At 37.9% G+C, this 17,028-nt stretch overlaps 1 protein-coding gene and 1 pseudogene across 3 annotated transcripts in view; one reads left to right on the forward strand and one right to left on the reverse strand.

Moving 5' to 3' along the window:
* PTPRR (protein tyrosine phosphatase receptor type R) overlaps nucleotides 1-17,028 on the reverse strand; it is a 292,025-nt gene that overhangs the window by 34,888 nt on the left and 240,109 nt on the right. For all 3 annotated transcript variants that reach the window (XM_032295669.1, XM_032295671.1, XM_032295668.1), the window contains 2 exons: nucleotides 14,261-14,340; nucleotides 13,684-13,821 (listed from right to left, as the gene is read on the reverse strand). In XM_032295669.1, the coding sequence (XP_032151560.1) occupies nucleotides 13,684-13,821; nucleotides 14,261-14,340 (218 nt within the window). The remainder of the gene's footprint in view (nucleotides 1-13,683; nucleotides 13,822-14,260; nucleotides 14,341-17,028) is intronic.
* On the forward strand, nucleotides 5,401-6,508 carry LOC116563118 (annotated as a pseudogene).

Raw genomic sequence — 17,028 nt, forward strand, 5'->3', positions numbered from 1 at the left:
AACCAGTAAGGAAAACTACAGTCAAATCAGGGACAGTTGAGACAATTATAGAAGTTTGTCTCTAAGTTAAAAAATCTAACAGAAATCTGCATTCATATTGTTTCATAGGCTTTTCTATGTTCTCTTTCAGTTTAAAGGAACTAAAATGGAAAATTTTGATAATATATAAATGACGCAATTGACAAACTATATGATCTAGAACTCCATCTTCAGACCAACACTCATAAAAGACTGAATCCCATAATAAATGAACACATTTGACTATCAACAAATGTACATTTTAAGATAAAATAAAGAATTTTTTTATGATTCCCACATTGCCCATTTTTGATTAACTCTATTAACAAAAAGGGCTTCAGGCTAAAGCAGTTTGAATATAACACTGTGGATTAAACATTAAGGTGCAAAGTTTGATTTGGAATATAAGCGTGCCTGGAAGGACAGGAGACTTACTTTGTTTGGGTGCAATCAGCCTCTGAATTTCTAACCACCCTTAATTGCTTGGGCAGCATAATCATCAAACCCCTGGTCACCCATGAAATGAAATTAGGCTGCCTGGCACTGCTGGGCAGTAGTGGCCAAGTTGCCTCTCTACCCACATGATGGACCTAAGTCAGAGGCTAGGTGGCCTTGCTCATGCTTGTGGCAGCTTTGGTCTCTTTGCTCCCTGTTGAATGGATTCTTGTTTCATAAGCAAAGTCCTGCATAAGATCCTAATTTATCTTGGACTCCAATTTATGCCCATGAATCCAGATGCCCATGTCAGCATCCATAATATCTAATTTTGATTCTCTAAAGGAAAGTTAAATACCAGAAAGGGAGTCTTCTCTGTCTGCTTGCTAGATTGGACTAAACAACAATAATACCTTCTCTGACCTTGTTTGGATTGACACTCGAGTTATGGGACTTGGTTTGCTCGTTTCTTTTCATTCATGAATTCAAAGCATGAATCCTTGAGTTTACTCCACAGATACCTGCAAATTGAATGTGACTTCCCCATCATAATCCTAGTCCACACTTTAAAATTGTCCACTGCTTTGAATAAACAGATTGAACAGTTGTTTTTTTTTTTAAATATAATCAGTATCTTGTCTATCTCCTTTTCCTAAAGAGAATGGTTAAAGATTTCTAACCTTGAATGTAAGCTATACACACCACTCTCTGGACGCAATCACTTCTTGCACTGTAGCCTATTCTTTTCCATCATAAGTGGATTCGAGGTCACAGCATAGTGTAATGGTGAGGAGGAGGAGGAGGAGGAAGAGAGGGAAGAGGGGAAAGAGGAGGATAAGGATAAGGAGGAAGAGGAGCTTGGGAGTCAGCTGTTTAGCTTTGGGCAAGTTGCCTTCCTGTGCCTCAGTGTTCTCATTTGTAATGGGGTTTACAAATACGTTTATTGCAAGGATTAATTTTCAAGCACATTGTTAGTGCTCCATAAATATTTGTTCTATGAAGAGCCAACATTCCAATTTCTAAGCTTTCCATGTTATTTGTTAAACCTTCTAGATTACCTTTTACTCTTTTTTAGCCAATTATACATGATAGAGAAGATACACTTTCATTTTATGCATTTAGAATATAACATGGCATAATTAACATTTTCTTATTAGTATCTTACCAGAATAATTTATTCTCTCCTCAAACATATAGTTTAATAAAGTCTACTTTATTTTAAAGTAAAATTTACATATCTATTGAGTAGCCAATTTTTCTGTCTGAATGAATGCACATCTGATTTTATAATGAAATTTAAGGCAATGTATCCCATAAATATATATACTTACTATCTACCCACAAAATTAAAAATAAAAATTTTAATAAACAAACTTTTTTAAGGCAAACATGGGCTATGCTTAGTCAATATTTATATTGCCAAAAAAACTTTCTTGGAATGTATTCAATTAATGAAAAATATATATGGTAGCTGCAGTTTGACTTAATGCAGCTTAATGCAGGTCTTCTTAAGGTTTTTGAAGGCTGCTGTCTACAAATTTAAAAATATTTATGTTAGGCTAATAGCAATGGTAATATTGCACAGTACTTTCTAATATACCAAGAGTTACCTATATGTAAAATATTAGTTAATCCCTTCCAATATCTTTGCAAGGTGAGAGAAGTCATATCATCCCCATTTTACAGGAGGCAAAATTGTGATAGAACTCAGGCTCCAACCAAGTTCTTCTGACATTAACTCTTCTGATATGTGCACGGTACAAGCTACCTCAGTAAATTACTTCTAAGAGACAGTTACATCTTTGACCTCATCTCCTACCACTCTCTCCCCTGGACATTTGGCTTCAGCCACAGTGGCTTCCTTGACCCTTCTCAAACATACTGGGGGATACGGAATGTTTTCATTAGCTGTTTCTTCTGTCTTCTACCAGAACTGTATTGACTAATTTCCTTACCTGCTTTGATCAAAGATACTCACAGTCATTACCCAATTTGATGTTGCAAATCTTATCTTGCCCTGTTTTCTTTTTCCCTATACTGTGTTATCAGCGATACAAATATACAATACATAACAGATATACTGAAATATAGTATATACAATATTATGCAGTATATTGATATCATTGTATGCAATATTTCTTTCTTGCTTGCTTATCTACCATATTTAGTTGTAAACTCCATGATGGAAGGGACTTTTTGTCAGTTTTGTCAATAAGAATATGATCCAAGTGTTTCCTCTAATGCTTGAAGTACATTGTTGATAAATGCTTGTTGAATGAATGAATATACACAAACACATACAGCATAGAATGTTTTAGAAAGAGGAATTATGTATTAAGTATCATTGAGGTTAGCTGAAGCATTTCACATACTGAAGATGATGGTACAATTTGATATATACCTGGAAAATATTTTGGGCTGGTCTTAAATTCCTGGCCTCAAGTGATCTTTTCACCTTGGTCTTCTGAAGTGCTGGGATTATAATGGAATGCCTTTGGAGTGTCTCCCATTCTCCCATTCTCAGTTACTCTATGACCACCTTAGTCAGGACTTCAGTATTTCTTGCCTGGACTATTGCTACAACTTCCTGACCTATCTCCTTGCTTCCTCTTGCTCTTCTCAATTCCAAGTCCTATATCCTGCTACCAATTTTATTCCTGATATTAAAAAAACTGCATTATGCAACTCTACTTCAAAAACACCTTTAGTGGCTTTCTTCTGACTATATAAAAAAGCCCAACTTAAAAACTAATTATTAGCATAGTTCTATGTTCTTTGCCATTGCCTAACTTTCCAGTCTCATTTCCTTTCACACCCTAGCAGGTCACATGTGCCCAAATCACACCAAATTGCCCAACTCAGGCGTGCTATGTGGTTTCTTGGTTGCCTTTGTGTGCTGCTGTTTTGCCTGGACTGTGTTTCCCCTTGGGCACATACTCACTTTTCAGACCCATAGGCATCATATGAGCTTTCAGCCAAACATGTGTAATTGAAATCTTTTCTATAATTTTAGTACATAGAAAAGGGAAGAGAATGAAAGAAGGAAAAAGTTAAAATACGGCTCCTTTTGTGGCTTTTTGAGATTAACCTGTTTGCAAAGTACTAAATAAGTCAATGGCCAAAATGGGCTTTGAGTACTTAAGTCACGTAGTTTAACTCAGATGAAAGATGCATGTAAATGTAGAGAAAGAGCATGGCTGTATTAAAGTAAGAGAAGCGTGTTAGGCCAAATTATCCAGTAATTCCTTCACTTCATGAAAGATACATTCAAGATCTTATTGCTCTCTGGGACCAAAAGTAGGTTGCTTGCCTTCTAATGTTTTCATTCCTTATTTGGCCCCTTATAATGCTGGGGCAATGATTAAGTGGCTGGGCTTTGGAATTAAACAAGCCTGGATTGAAATTTGGACTCCAGCACTCACTAACTTTAAGACTTTCAGTCTCTCCGAGCTTCAGTTTTCTCATTTATAATATTCACTTATAATATGAGAATAGTTAAACCTACTTTGTAGAGTTAGAGTAAAATAAACTGAATTTATGTATGTTTAAATTGCACTTAGCCCGTATATTCAATAAACGGTAGTGGCTAGAAAATATCTTCCACTGTGTATGTAATATGGTCAACACGTATAGATACTTCCCTTCTTTCCTGAAAGGGGAGAGAAGTGCAATAATTAACATCCAGAAATAGTATGAAGACGTTGTTTCCCTGAAGTGTGCAGACACTGCTTGCCATTTTTGGATTGCTCTTCCAGTTTCAGCTTTCTAGGTTTAAGCCACTATGTCTTCTCTAGCAATGGAATTTGAACACCGTTGTTTCAATGTTTTTTCTCTGAAGAGCAATTCCCTTCTTCTTAAGACTTTCCTAAATGAAGGAACTCAAACTTACCAGCATTAAAATCTCTTTAATTGCAACTTAACTGTTTTTGCAGCTATTTATTTTTTTGTTTTTAATTTATTTTCACTTTATAAACATTGAGGTCATGAGAATATTGGAGTTATTAAATAAGAGATGGCAGTTATTCATGTATTTACTAGTTAGAAAGTAGAAAGTTTCATGAAACTATAAAGCCTGGGAATTTCTAAAGGTAACTCCATCTCCATATGTTTTCTGGAGGAAATGATTTTTTCTTTTCCAAACAATGACACTTAACACAATTGAAAGTTGGCACATTTTTGGTAAACAGAATTTTCCTGGTAGTGTGAAGTCTACTTTGTATTTCTTTCGTGCCGGACCTCTCAGTATCATTTTGATCTGTAAAACATCAAAGTTTCCTGGATAGTATTATATTTACATCTTTTGGAAAGGCTAGACAGAAATAAATTTTTATTTTAAAGAGTAATGAATAATAAAAAATAACAAAATCTTTATTCTGATACTTGGGATTATGACCAGCTGCAGGAAAAAGAAGCACGAAGCAGATTACACAGAGAAGACATAGAACAGAAATGTTTGACTTTGACATCCCCAGAAGGTATATCTCAGACACTAAAAAAGACAGGAGGCTAAAAATCGTAACACACAAACAAAAATCATTTCTCCAATTTCTGAATTAAGTGGCTAAATAAAAAAATTAAAACTTCAACCACCCATTGGCGTAGGAATTGTTAAAAAAAAAAATTCTAGCTTTCATCAGATCCAGTTGACTTTCCTGTAAAGACTGAAATCCGAGAGTGGTACCAACAGGTTACCTCCGAGGATAATTACTGCACTTGAGAAATAAAGAACGAGATGTGCTCTATTTCCTTGCAGACGCTGAATGAAGAGCTCTAAGCATCATAGGTAAACCAACTCTGTATTACTTTGAAATACATATTTGAGGCTGCTGCAGTTCCCCGGCTGTCCTCGGTCACTGGTGCCAGTGCTTAGGCACCTGCCACCCTTGACCTCTGACCCCGTGAGTCTTAACCTAGAGCAGGAGGATTGGCCACTGTCGCTAGGCACTGATGCTGGTCTCTGGTAGAAGGAGGTTGCTCACAGCTGTGCTGCAGGCTCAACAGAGGCCCTTTCAACCCTCCAGAGACATGAGACTAATGCAGTTCATGGCACACCACCTGGTGGGGCCTCACTTGGGCCTGGAGATGGGGAATGGTGGACGAGTTATCAATCTCAGTGCCTTTGACCCCACACTCCCCAAGATGATGATGTAGTTTTTAGAGCAGATAGAGGCCACCCTCTCAGTGGCAAGAAGAACCCTGGCTTCCCAACTGCCAGTCCTACCATGGTCGGAGGTAACTTTCCTGGCTCCAGCCACACCATTAGATATGGTAGTGTGTGTGGGCAGGAAATATGTGGACCACTGCAAAGAACAGAACGTGCCCATGCCCATGGAGACGATCATCTTCAGTAAGTTTGCCAGCTCCATCGTGCGGCCCTATGATGAGGTGGTCCTCCCACCAGAGAGCCAGGAGGTAGACTGGGAAGTGGAGCTGCCCATGGTCATTGAAAAGAAAGGCAAGGACATCAAGGCCACAGATGCCATGGCGCATGTGGCTGGCTTCACTGTGTCTCATGACGTGAGTGTTCCTGAACTGGCAAATGAGACGTAATGGGAAACACTGGCTGCTGGGAAAAATCTCTGACACCTTCTGCCCTCTGGGCTCTGTCTTGGTGACCAAGGACAGTGTAGCAGAACCACACAACTTAAAGATCTGCTGCCAAGTGAAAGGGGACGTGATTCAGGACACAAACCAGATGGTGTTCAAGATGGAAGAGCCAATAGCCTGGGTCTCCCAGTTTGTGACCTTCTATCCAGGGGATGTCATCCTGACTGGGACCTGCCCAGGTGTCAGTGAATTTAGGAAACTTCCTGTCCTAAGAAGAGGAATGAAGCCCAATGTCAGATTGAAGAGCTAAGTGTCATCATCACCAAGGTGGTGTGATGGCTTCTGCACAGGCCCTGGACATAGAATGGGGTATCTGCTCCCACGCAGCCTCACCCAGGGAAAGGCCGCATGCCAGATGTGGGCAGATGCCAGCCCTACAAGCCTCCTTTTCTAGGTAGAAGGGAGAAGGACAGAGCTCTCTTCAATAAATTTGTCACGCCAAAGCAAAGAACAAACAAAAAAAGAAATACCTATTTGATTTATACAGCAGTTCTGGTGCAATGACATTCTTGGTCTTGGAGAAGGAGGATGAGAGCAACCATCTGCTGGGGCTTTGGCATATTAATAATTGCTCACCATTCCTAATGGATTTATTTAAAACATGTCACATATTACACACCCTCTAGGAAATGCCTCTAGCCTAAATGACAATCTTAATTTCTGTCCTGATAAAACCCTGATTCAAGAATGTGGTAAAGCACTAAAGGCACAGTCCTGACTTTTTCTCTAAGAGCGAGCACAGATAAACATATATGACAAGGTTCAAAGATTGAAATTCTCAAAAGAACAAAAACCACAACGTATCTTACACAGTTACTACAATCTATTCTGTAATCCTTGTGAGATATTGTTTCACATAACATTTGCCAAGTGTTAATCCTCAGTATATATGCAACACTAAATTGCATATAATAAGTATTTTTTTCTGGAGAAAATATAATTTAATTGTTTTAAAACATTTATATACTTATATTTACAAATAGTTTTATAAATTATGGTACTATGTTGATTTTATAAGATTTTATTTGTAATAGAAGAAAGAGAAATAATAATAATAAGAAATTTGTAAGGGCATGAATGCACTTTGAAAATATTTATTTCACGACAATTTACTCAGAAAATTCAAATCAAAGTGGGCAGGGGTAAGTCATTTTGCTTAGACCTGTGAAATGGCGCTAAATATTGCATGAGGTTGTTCACAGTGTCCTCTTTTTAAAAATCTTTGCTTTATTTATAGTCATTTTAAATATTTTTGAGTTTTAATTGTTAGTTTTGCAGATTAGACTTCAAAAAATTGACTTGTGTTCACATGAATCCTTTTTTTTTTTTTTTTTTTTTTTTTTTCTTTTTGCTGAGACAGGGTCTCATTTTGTTAGCCAGGCTGAAGTGCAGAGTAGCCCAATCATAGCTCATCGCAGCTTCAATCTTCTGGGCTCCAGGGATCCTTTTGCCTCAGCCTCTTGAGTAGCTAAGACAACAGGCACTAAGACACCACCACGCCTGGCTAATTTTTAAATTTTTTGTTGAAACAGGAGTTTCATTACATTGTCTAGGCTGGTCTCAAACTCCTGGCCTCAAGCGATCCTCCTGCCTCAGCCTCCCAAAGTGCTGTGATTACAGATGTGAGCCACCATGCCTGGCCTCATCAATCCTTTTAGCTTTGTTTTACGTTTAATTAACATTTATTCTTCATTATTCCTTCCTTTTGTCTTTCCCGTTTATTTTATAGTTCTTTTACTTACCTAAGTCTGTTGCTTAGATCACAAATTATTTTATAATACCATATTCATGCCTATAAATTTCCTTCTATGAACATTTTTAGGAGCATCTCACAGGATTTGATGTGTAGTATTTTCACCATCCCTGAATTGTAGCTAATTTACATTTTTATTATAAATTCATTTTGATCCATAAAATTTGTGTGTGTGTTAAAACTTCCTTTTAAAAGTTGTCAACGTGTATTTTTAATCTGACCTTTTTGTTTTTTATTTCTAATTGAATGCAATGTAATCAAAGCATATTTATAGTTATTCTTTGAAATTTGCCAAGACTTGTTATGTAGTTGTAGTTGGTCACCTTTCACAAAATCTCATGCTTTAAAAATTTATGAGATTATTGATTGGAAGGTTCTATATATGTTCATTAAATTAAGCTTGTTGATTTGTGTAAAGGTTATGTATAAGCTTTTTCTATTTTTTTTTTAATTTTTTGTCTGCTTAATACAATACTAATAAATATTATTATCTTCTTTTTGTTGGGTTTCTCCCAGTATGATGGTGATTTATCAATTCCTTCTTTAATTCTGTCCATTAATGCTTCCGATATTTGGGGTGAGGTTATGTATAAATTTATAATCTTGTGAATTTCACATTTTAGTGTGATAGACTGACATTCCTTATCTCTAGTAAGCTCTCTGGTAATGATTGTTTTGATTTGAAAGTCATTTTTATCTGACATTCTTTATCTCTGGTAACCTCTCTAGTAATGATTCTTTTGACTGAGAGTCAGTTTTATCTGACTCCATTTTTGATTAGTATTAGTTTGTTGTGTTTTTTCCATCCTTTTCATTTTAACATTTCTGTGTCCTCTTGTAGGCAGCATTTGGTTGAATTTATTTATTTTATCAATTTGGTAATCTCATGTTTAATTTGCAAGTTATTTGTTTATATTTAGTATGATTTGCATTTTTTTCTCTCTCAATTAGCTAAAAGTTTATCCTGATTTTTCCATGTTACCTTTTGTTTTCTCTTTTATTTTAGTTTATTTTTGAAATTCTGTCTTTTCCCTCTTTTGCAGGATTGGAAATTATACATTCTCATTCCATCCTTTTAGTGACTAATCTTAAAATTTTAACATGCATATTTACCTTAAAGGCTAACCTTAGCTTATATTTCTGTTTTCATGAATAACACAGAAATATTTTAACTTTCTTCATCTTCTCAAATTTTAAATACTATCATTATCCAGTATTTTAGTTTCACCTTCATATTTTACTTTCTTTGCTCATTATTATTTCTTATATTTGAGTACTTTTTTCTGGATTGAATCTTCTTCATTCTGTTATATCTTTCCTTGTAGTTCTTTTGGTAAGATTTTTTTGGTGGTAAATTCTTTCCATTTTTGTTAGTTTGAAAATGTCTTTCACACCTTCCCTGTAGGATAGATTTGTTGGATATAAAGTTCTGGGTAGTCGAGTATTTTCTTTCAGTTCTTTGTAGGTAATATTCGACTGACTTTTGGCTTCTATTTTTGCTATAGAAAAGCCCCCCCTCCCCTTCTTTTTTTTTTTGGTTACTCTGGTGTGTGTAATTCATTTCTTTTGGTGCTTTTTCAGCTCCTGAGATGTGTCTAGCTGTGAATTTCTATTTACCCATTCACCCTAGGATTTATTGTGCTTTTTACCTCTTAGAGCTCAAGTCTACCATCAGCTTTGGAAAATCTCTAGCTATTATTTCTTCAAATATTCCTTCTCATATTCTCTTCCTTCTCCTTCTAAAACACCTGTTATGGTATATTGGACATCAAATGCTATCCTCTATGTCTCTTAAACACTCCTATATTTTGGTCATTTTGATCTTCTAGATATTTTCCTTAGCTTTATATTCAAATCCATTCATTATTCATTTAGCTATGTCTTGTTTGATGCTAAACCTATCTAACAAGACTTTTAAAAACTTTAATGTCATTATAATGTTTATTTCTAGTCTTCGTTGGTTTGTTTTAAATCTTCCTAGTCTTTTTTGATAGTAACTTGTTCCTGTGTCAAATTTTTATTTTTTTGTGCTTAATAATTTTAAAAAGTAGCCTACATTTGTCATTTCAATTATTTTAATTTCCATGAAGTTATTTCTATTAATTGTTGCTGCTTCTGATATTTTCTCACAGTGTCTTACTTGTGTGCCTCATAATTTTGATTGTAAGCTTATGTTTGCTGAGGTTTTTTTATTTTTTTTTAATTTATTAATTTTTAAATTATACTTCAAGTTCTGGGGTACATGTGCATAATGTGCAGGTTTGTTACATAGGTATACATGAGCTATGATGGATTGCTGCACCCATCAGCCCGTCATCTGCATTAGGTATTTTTCCTAATGCTGTCTCTCCCCTATCCCCACCCCCTGCTATCCCTCTTCTAGCACCCCCACCCTCACTAGGCCCCAGTGTGTGATATTCTCTTTCCTGTGTCCATGTGTTCTCACTGTTCAACACCCACTTATGAGTGAGAACATGCAGTATTTTGTCCACTGGTTAATGTGGGGGCCCACTGTGAGATGCATACATGGCTGGTGAGCATGCAGCAGCTAGTCTGCCAGCTTGGGTTAGGGCTCCTTTGGAGGCAGTGTACTTGGCTGGCAAGCATGGGGCCTGGCTCGCCAACTCAAGGCAAAAGTCCCCTGAAAAGGCAATGTCCAGCTGGGAGCTCACTGGTGGCATATGTGGACAGGTCTGCCAGCTCAGGTTGGGGCATCCTTAGAAGTAGTGCACCCAACTGTTGAGTGTACCAGGGGCATGCAGGGGCTGGCCCACTGGTTTGGGTGGGGCTCCCTTTGGAATGGGGCTGTTGGCTGATGAGCATGCTGACTGTGCATGAGGCCAGTATGGACTTGATTTCTCTGCTGAGCAAGATTGTCTGTTCCTTTTGAAGGCAAGGTGCTCTGTGGGCTCCAAGGATGGGGCACTGGATCTAGGCTCTGAAACACAGGGTTCAAGGTGCTGCAGTCATTAGGATGTGAAAGGTGGAACACCTCCTAGGCAGCCTGTTTCCAGGGGGTAGGGAGCTATAGCCGCTCAGCAAGGGAATGGTGTACTACCGTGAGAGTGAAGGTAGTGTAATGGCAGTGTAGGCTCAGGAATGAAAAGAGACTGTGGCTACTGCCTCCTGGAACAGGAGGTACTCTATTTGTGGCTCTGGTTTTAAAATGGCATCATATAGCTGCAACTTGGGTCACAGGGGTGAGGGGATACAACATGGGCTCCTTCTTTGGGGCAGTGTAGCCGTGTGGCTGTCGGGCAGCTTCCCAAACTGGACTCAGGGCCTGTAGGAACTGCAGGATTCTCAGCAACAAAGAGTGCAGGTATCTGCAACATTAGTGGGGGCTGTTGGGGCCTCTTGCTTGCCTAGTCCTCACTGAGGATGCGTCTCCTTGTTCTGAGCTAATCCCAGCTGGGAAGATGGTAGTGTGGCAGAGGCAGGGTGTTTCATTCTCTTCTCTGCGTGACACTCCCTAAAGGTCCCCTTGTCCCACAGATTTTTGGTCTCTCCCCTGAGCTATTCCAGTGCACTCCCTCAAACACTCCAGTCCAAACGTACTTTTTAGTCTGTTGTTTTGGCCCTTTTTGGTGGGAAGTATGAGCATTCGGCTTCTCTAGTCAGCTCTCTCGCTTTGCCCTGGCTGGGCTTTTCTATGGAAATCTGTGAGGAATAAGCTAAGAATATGGGCATCGGAAAGTGTTTGCCTTTGTTTATGTAAAGTATCATAGGACGTTACCAACCTGGTATTACTTTTTATGTTAATGACTTCGCTTGGTGTTTCTTAATTTTTGAATTCTGAGGTTTCTCAGCTTTAAATACTCAAGAGAGCCTTTTGTTTATGTCATAAGAAGGCCAGACTTAGACAGATGAATTTCTCAGCATCGTCCTATTTTAGTAGGTAGACTTATTTTTGTGGTTTGCTTTTTTACGGAAGGTATTGCCGTTGAAGGTGCTTTCTTTATGTAAGGTCTCAGTTCCAACACCTGGCTCCGGCAAAATCAGGCTTTGTCTCTAGTTCTTGTCTTACCATTACAATATCTTTAATTTTCTGGTTTTATGCCTTTTAGTCTCTTTTTATTAACCCCTGGGATTTCCTTTACTGTTAAAGCTCTGCTTTGCACAATGTTTCATATTCTGCACAGTGTAACTGGTTTTGTAGTGGGAAGTTTCTCAGGTTATCTAGTCTGCCATATCATGTAAGTTCGCAGGAATGCACAAATCTATACATGCAGAGAATATACCTTTTAAACTTGAAAAATCTTTTCTATCATAAAAACGTCATGTATATTAAACAATTGTGAGGGAACTGTCAGTGACTTAATATGTTGACAGATTGACACTGTGCGGAAAACAGCTGAGAATATTAGGGGTTGTTTTTATAACGCCACCTCAGGCTTTCATGTCAGATTCATAGAAGTGTGATTAGTTAGTAAGTCATGTAGTGAACTGAGTATATAACTTTATCTATTGGCCAAAAATATACTACTTTTCCAGAATAAATTTCAGGAAAAAAATGTTTCACCTATTGTAGCAAAAATAGAAGAAAATAACAAACTTTGAAACATGTATAAACTGCTGTTTAGTAAGCCTCAGTGATGTCCATTAGCAGCAGGATTATACTGTACTCAAGGGTTATAATCACCAAAGGCGTATAAAGGAGTGCTGTTTTCTTAAATTCTTACTGTCATGGTGAACACAAAAATGCTGATGAAAATGAGAAGCTAAATTATTGTAGTAAGTTGTCCTAAAATGTAAGCAGTGCCACAGAAATCAGCCCTCACGAATATCACCATCGTATTTTTATAATGCAAAATACAGAACAAGTATTCTGCAAGCTAAATCCTTAGAAAAGACTGCTATACAAGAACAGAAAACCAAACACCGCATGTTCTCACTCAGAAGTGGATGTTGAACAATGAGAATACACGGGCACAGGAAGGGGAGCATCACACACCGGGGCCTGTCAGGGGCTGGGGGCCTAGGGGAGGGATAGCCGGGGGTGGGGGGATATAGGAGGGATAGCATTAGGTAAAATACCTAATGTAGATGAGGGGGTGATGGATGCAGCAAACCACCATGGCACGTCTATATCTATGTAACAAACCTGCAGGTTCTGCACATGTACCCCAGAACTTAAAGTATAATAACAAAATTAAAAAAAGAAAAGACTACTAGTATGGAAATGAAATCAAATTCTTTCTTGGATTTCTTACTATGAAGATATTGAGAAAGTTTATTGGTTTCTGTTGCTGCCCTCAAATCTCACTTTCTTAATGAGGCTCACCTTGCCCACCCTCTCTAATACTGCAGTCTGCAGTTCCCCATGACCCCCTCCTTACTGCCTGGTGTGCCATTCTCCTTAGTCTGCTCCACTTTTTTCCTATAGCATTTCATATCTTCTAATATGTTATACTATTTAAAAGTTTATTATGCGTAGTGTTTTCTGTCTGTCTTCTCCCTCTAGAAAGCTAAAATCTACCCAGGGCAGGGACCTTGGTGTGTTTTGTTTACTATTGTATCCCCAATGACTAGAGTAGTGCCTGTCACATAGCATGTGCGCAAAAATGATTCAGGGTGTGAGCAAATAAGTTTTTATTTACCTGCCCATAAATTAGGGTGCTAATTCATGGCCCCTTATTTCTTTTTAGGGTACAAATTAGATATGTGTATACCAAGTATATTGACTTGCCTGAAAGAAAGGTGACATTCATAGGATAACAGCAGTTTTATTTGGGATGTATTAAGTGACTTAGCCTTTAAATGTCTCAAAGTTTCCATCTTAAACCTGAGTCTGGCAATTTTACTTATACAATGTCTCTTCTATAGCAACAGAACACGTATAACACTCAGAACTTGATTAAAGATCATACCTCATTTTTTTCTTTGAGTTTTGTGATCATAACAATCACAGGGCTGTCCTCCTGCCAAACCATCTGCCAGAAATCATCCACGGTGTTGATCATGGGGCCCTGCGTGGCAATGAATGCTTTCTCCTTGCCGCTGTAGCCCTAGATGGAGTAGAGAGACAAAATTATTGGTTTTTAAGTTCGTGCCTTGCAGTGAAAATTTAGGTGAAAGATCTTCAACAAAATAATTGTGCTAGTACAAAAGCAACACCGATTACAGCTTCATTGATTTTAGTACAACAATTTCCACGGCTATTTTGGTAGCAAGTTAAGGACAGCATATGGTATTGAGGGTTGTAATGCCCAGTCCCCAGCAGAATGTCCAGATAGATAGAGCACTGTTGCCAGAGACCAGCAGTAAAAGGAAAGTCATCATGAAGGACCCATTACCCATGTTGATTATGACTAAGATAAAAAAACAAAACAAAATCTTGCTGGTAATCAAGTTAAACCAAACTTAATCTACTCCAGGAAAAACAAAATAAAACCAACAATTCCAAATAGCAAGTCACCGGAAAGAAATCTGTACTAATTTACTTACCCTAATATAATTAGCATTAATGTAGGTGCTCAATGAATCGGTTACATTTTTTGGTCTTAAACACACTCTGCTGAGGGGATCTAATGAATGAAACAGGAAAGAATAAACAGATTTACTCTTTTTAAAGTATATGTATTAATAAATTATAGCATTTTTTTCCCCTCAATTTAGAGTTCTTTCCAACAACAAAATTGTTATTTTCCTGTAAAGGAAGTAACAGTAAATAGAAACCTGTTATGTATTGATCATCTGGTGCATGTCAATATTTGTTTTTGGTGTCCATCGCTTGATCCGTATGTGTTTATTGACAGACATTTGGGCCCATCTTTATTCCTGGCATAAAGCTCACCCATAAGCCTGAGATGATGAGTTTATATTTCATGCCATTTCTTGTATGTGCTGGTTCTTGACCTTATTTCTCATTTATGCTCCTGCTCTTATACTTTGGATTTGGAGTTTGTACCAGGTCTCCCAACTCCCTGTCTCTCTCCTTTCCCTCTGGAGATAAGTCAGGCTACACTCTACCAATTATACATATTTTACTATCTCATCTCATCTAGACTCTCAGGTCCCATTATGTCTGACCATTATGTCCTGGCCAGATCTCCTGATCTTCCGAGATGGATGAGATTAATCTGTCATGTGCTATCTGTGTGAAGATAGGCAAACGGGACGAGGGAGGTTGGAAAGATAAACATGATTCATTTCAAGGCTGGATGTAGTGGTTCATGATGTAATCTCAGCACTTTGGGAGGTTGAAGCAGGAGGATCCCTTGAGCCCAGGAGTTCAAGACCAGCCTAGGTAACATAGTGAAACCTCACCTTAAAAAAAAAATAAATTAGCCAGGCATAGTGGCTCATGTCTGTGATCCCAGCTACTTAGGAGGCTGAGAGGTATGAGAATTGCTTGAACCTGAGAGGTCAAGTTTGCAGTGAGCTGAGATCCTGCCACTGCACTCCAGCCTGGACAACAGAGGGAAACCCTGTGTCACAAAAACAAACACCAAACAAAACAAAAAACGATGATGCATTTCAGTGAGTTTTCAGTCTGTTCATAAAATAACAAACAACATATATTTATTGTTTATTAGATGTCAGACTATTCTCAATTCTTTACAGGCATGTCAATTAATTTTCATGTAACTTTAATAAAAGTACCTAAGACAGTTGGTAAGACTCTTTCACCATTTTCAGACAGGAAACTGAGATAGGTTAAATAAGTCACCCAAGGGTACGCAGCCAAGAAGTGGGTGATGAAATCAGGCTTTGAAGCCACACTAACACTAGAGTACCCCTAGCAACCATGCTGTGCTGCTGCTTTAATGCAGAGACAGCCATGCAAACTGACAATTACAATACACAGTGTTATATCCTAGTGGTTGCTTAGTTGCTTTCTTGAAAAAGAGCAAATTCAAAGCTTTTCAGCTTCCCTTCTCAGTGGAATGTGGTGAAAAAATGGGTGTAGCAAAGAAAAACCTCCCATTCCCATATTTTTTAAAGTAAAGCATAGTCACTGAACATCTTCTGGGTAAATATAATCTCTTACAATCACCACCGAAACTGAGAAAATCAAAGAGGAGCTGAGGTAGGAAGTACTAGAGGAAGAAAGTTTCATAGCATATACGTAAATGGGAGTTAAAAATAATTAAAAATTAACAGGACTTGGCAGGCTAACATTTGTTTTAAATTTCACTTTACATATAACTGGGGTTAAAGATAATAAAGATCATAATTAGTTTCAGGAAAAGACTAACCAGCCCATGAGGACAGTGATGGTTTAAAACTGTAGTCACCCAATTATCTGACACTTCTTCTAAAAGAATGTAGAGACTAATTCCCCTTAGCTTGAATGTGGGCAGAAATTAAAGACTTGCCTCCAATAAACAGAATATGGCAGAAAGGATGGTGTGTGACTAGGCCATAAAGGTGTTACAGTTTCCTCTTTGCTATCTTTCTTGAGTTGCTTGCTCTGGAGGAAGCTAGTGGCCAAATTTTGAGGGCACTCAAGCAGCCCAATGAAGAGAGAACCACACAGTGGGGAACTGAGGTCTCTGGCTAACAGCATGTGAATGAGCCCTGTTGGAGGCAGATCCTTCAGTGCCAGCCAAGCCTTCAGCTGACTGAAGGCGTGGCTAATGGCTCAGTTGAAATCTCATGAAAAGACCTTGAGCCAGACGCCCAACTAAGCCATTCCCCAGTTCCCGGCACACAGAAATTGTGAGATATAAATGTGTATTGTTTTAAGCCACTAAAATTTGGGGTAAACTGTTCCACAGCAATAAATAGGTATATGTGGTCCAATAAGGAGTCAGTCACAAAACTCTGGAGTGACATAATTATTACCATTTTTGTCATTGCACTTATTGTTGGCTCCTGTATGTGTCAGATAGAGCAACTAATAGCATTTTATGTCTTATGTCACTTAATCATTACTAGTCTATAAAAATGTACTGTTAATAGTGTCTTTATTTAGATTAGGAAATTGTAGCACAGAGAGGTTAAGTAATTCACCCAAGGTCACATAGTAAGAGATGAAGCAGAGAGATGAAACCAAATTATCAAACTTAGAACTTAACAATGCCATTCATTATCAAAGATGATGTTGAAAACATATAGAATTTTGCTTCGTCACTAGGATATTTGAAATAAAGCAAATATATACATATATGTGTGTATACATATACATATACATATATGTGTGTATGTGTGTGTGTGTGTGTGTATATAACCGAAGCTCCTATTACTGGTCATATATATATATGACCAGT

This window comes from Sapajus apella, unplaced genomic scaffold (assembly GCF_009761245.1).
Source record: "Sapajus apella isolate SASKATOON/1434 unplaced genomic scaffold, GSC_monkey_1.0 scaffold2, whole genome shotgun sequence".
Lineage (NCBI taxonomy): Eukaryota > Metazoa > Chordata > Mammalia > Primates > Cebidae > Sapajus > Sapajus apella.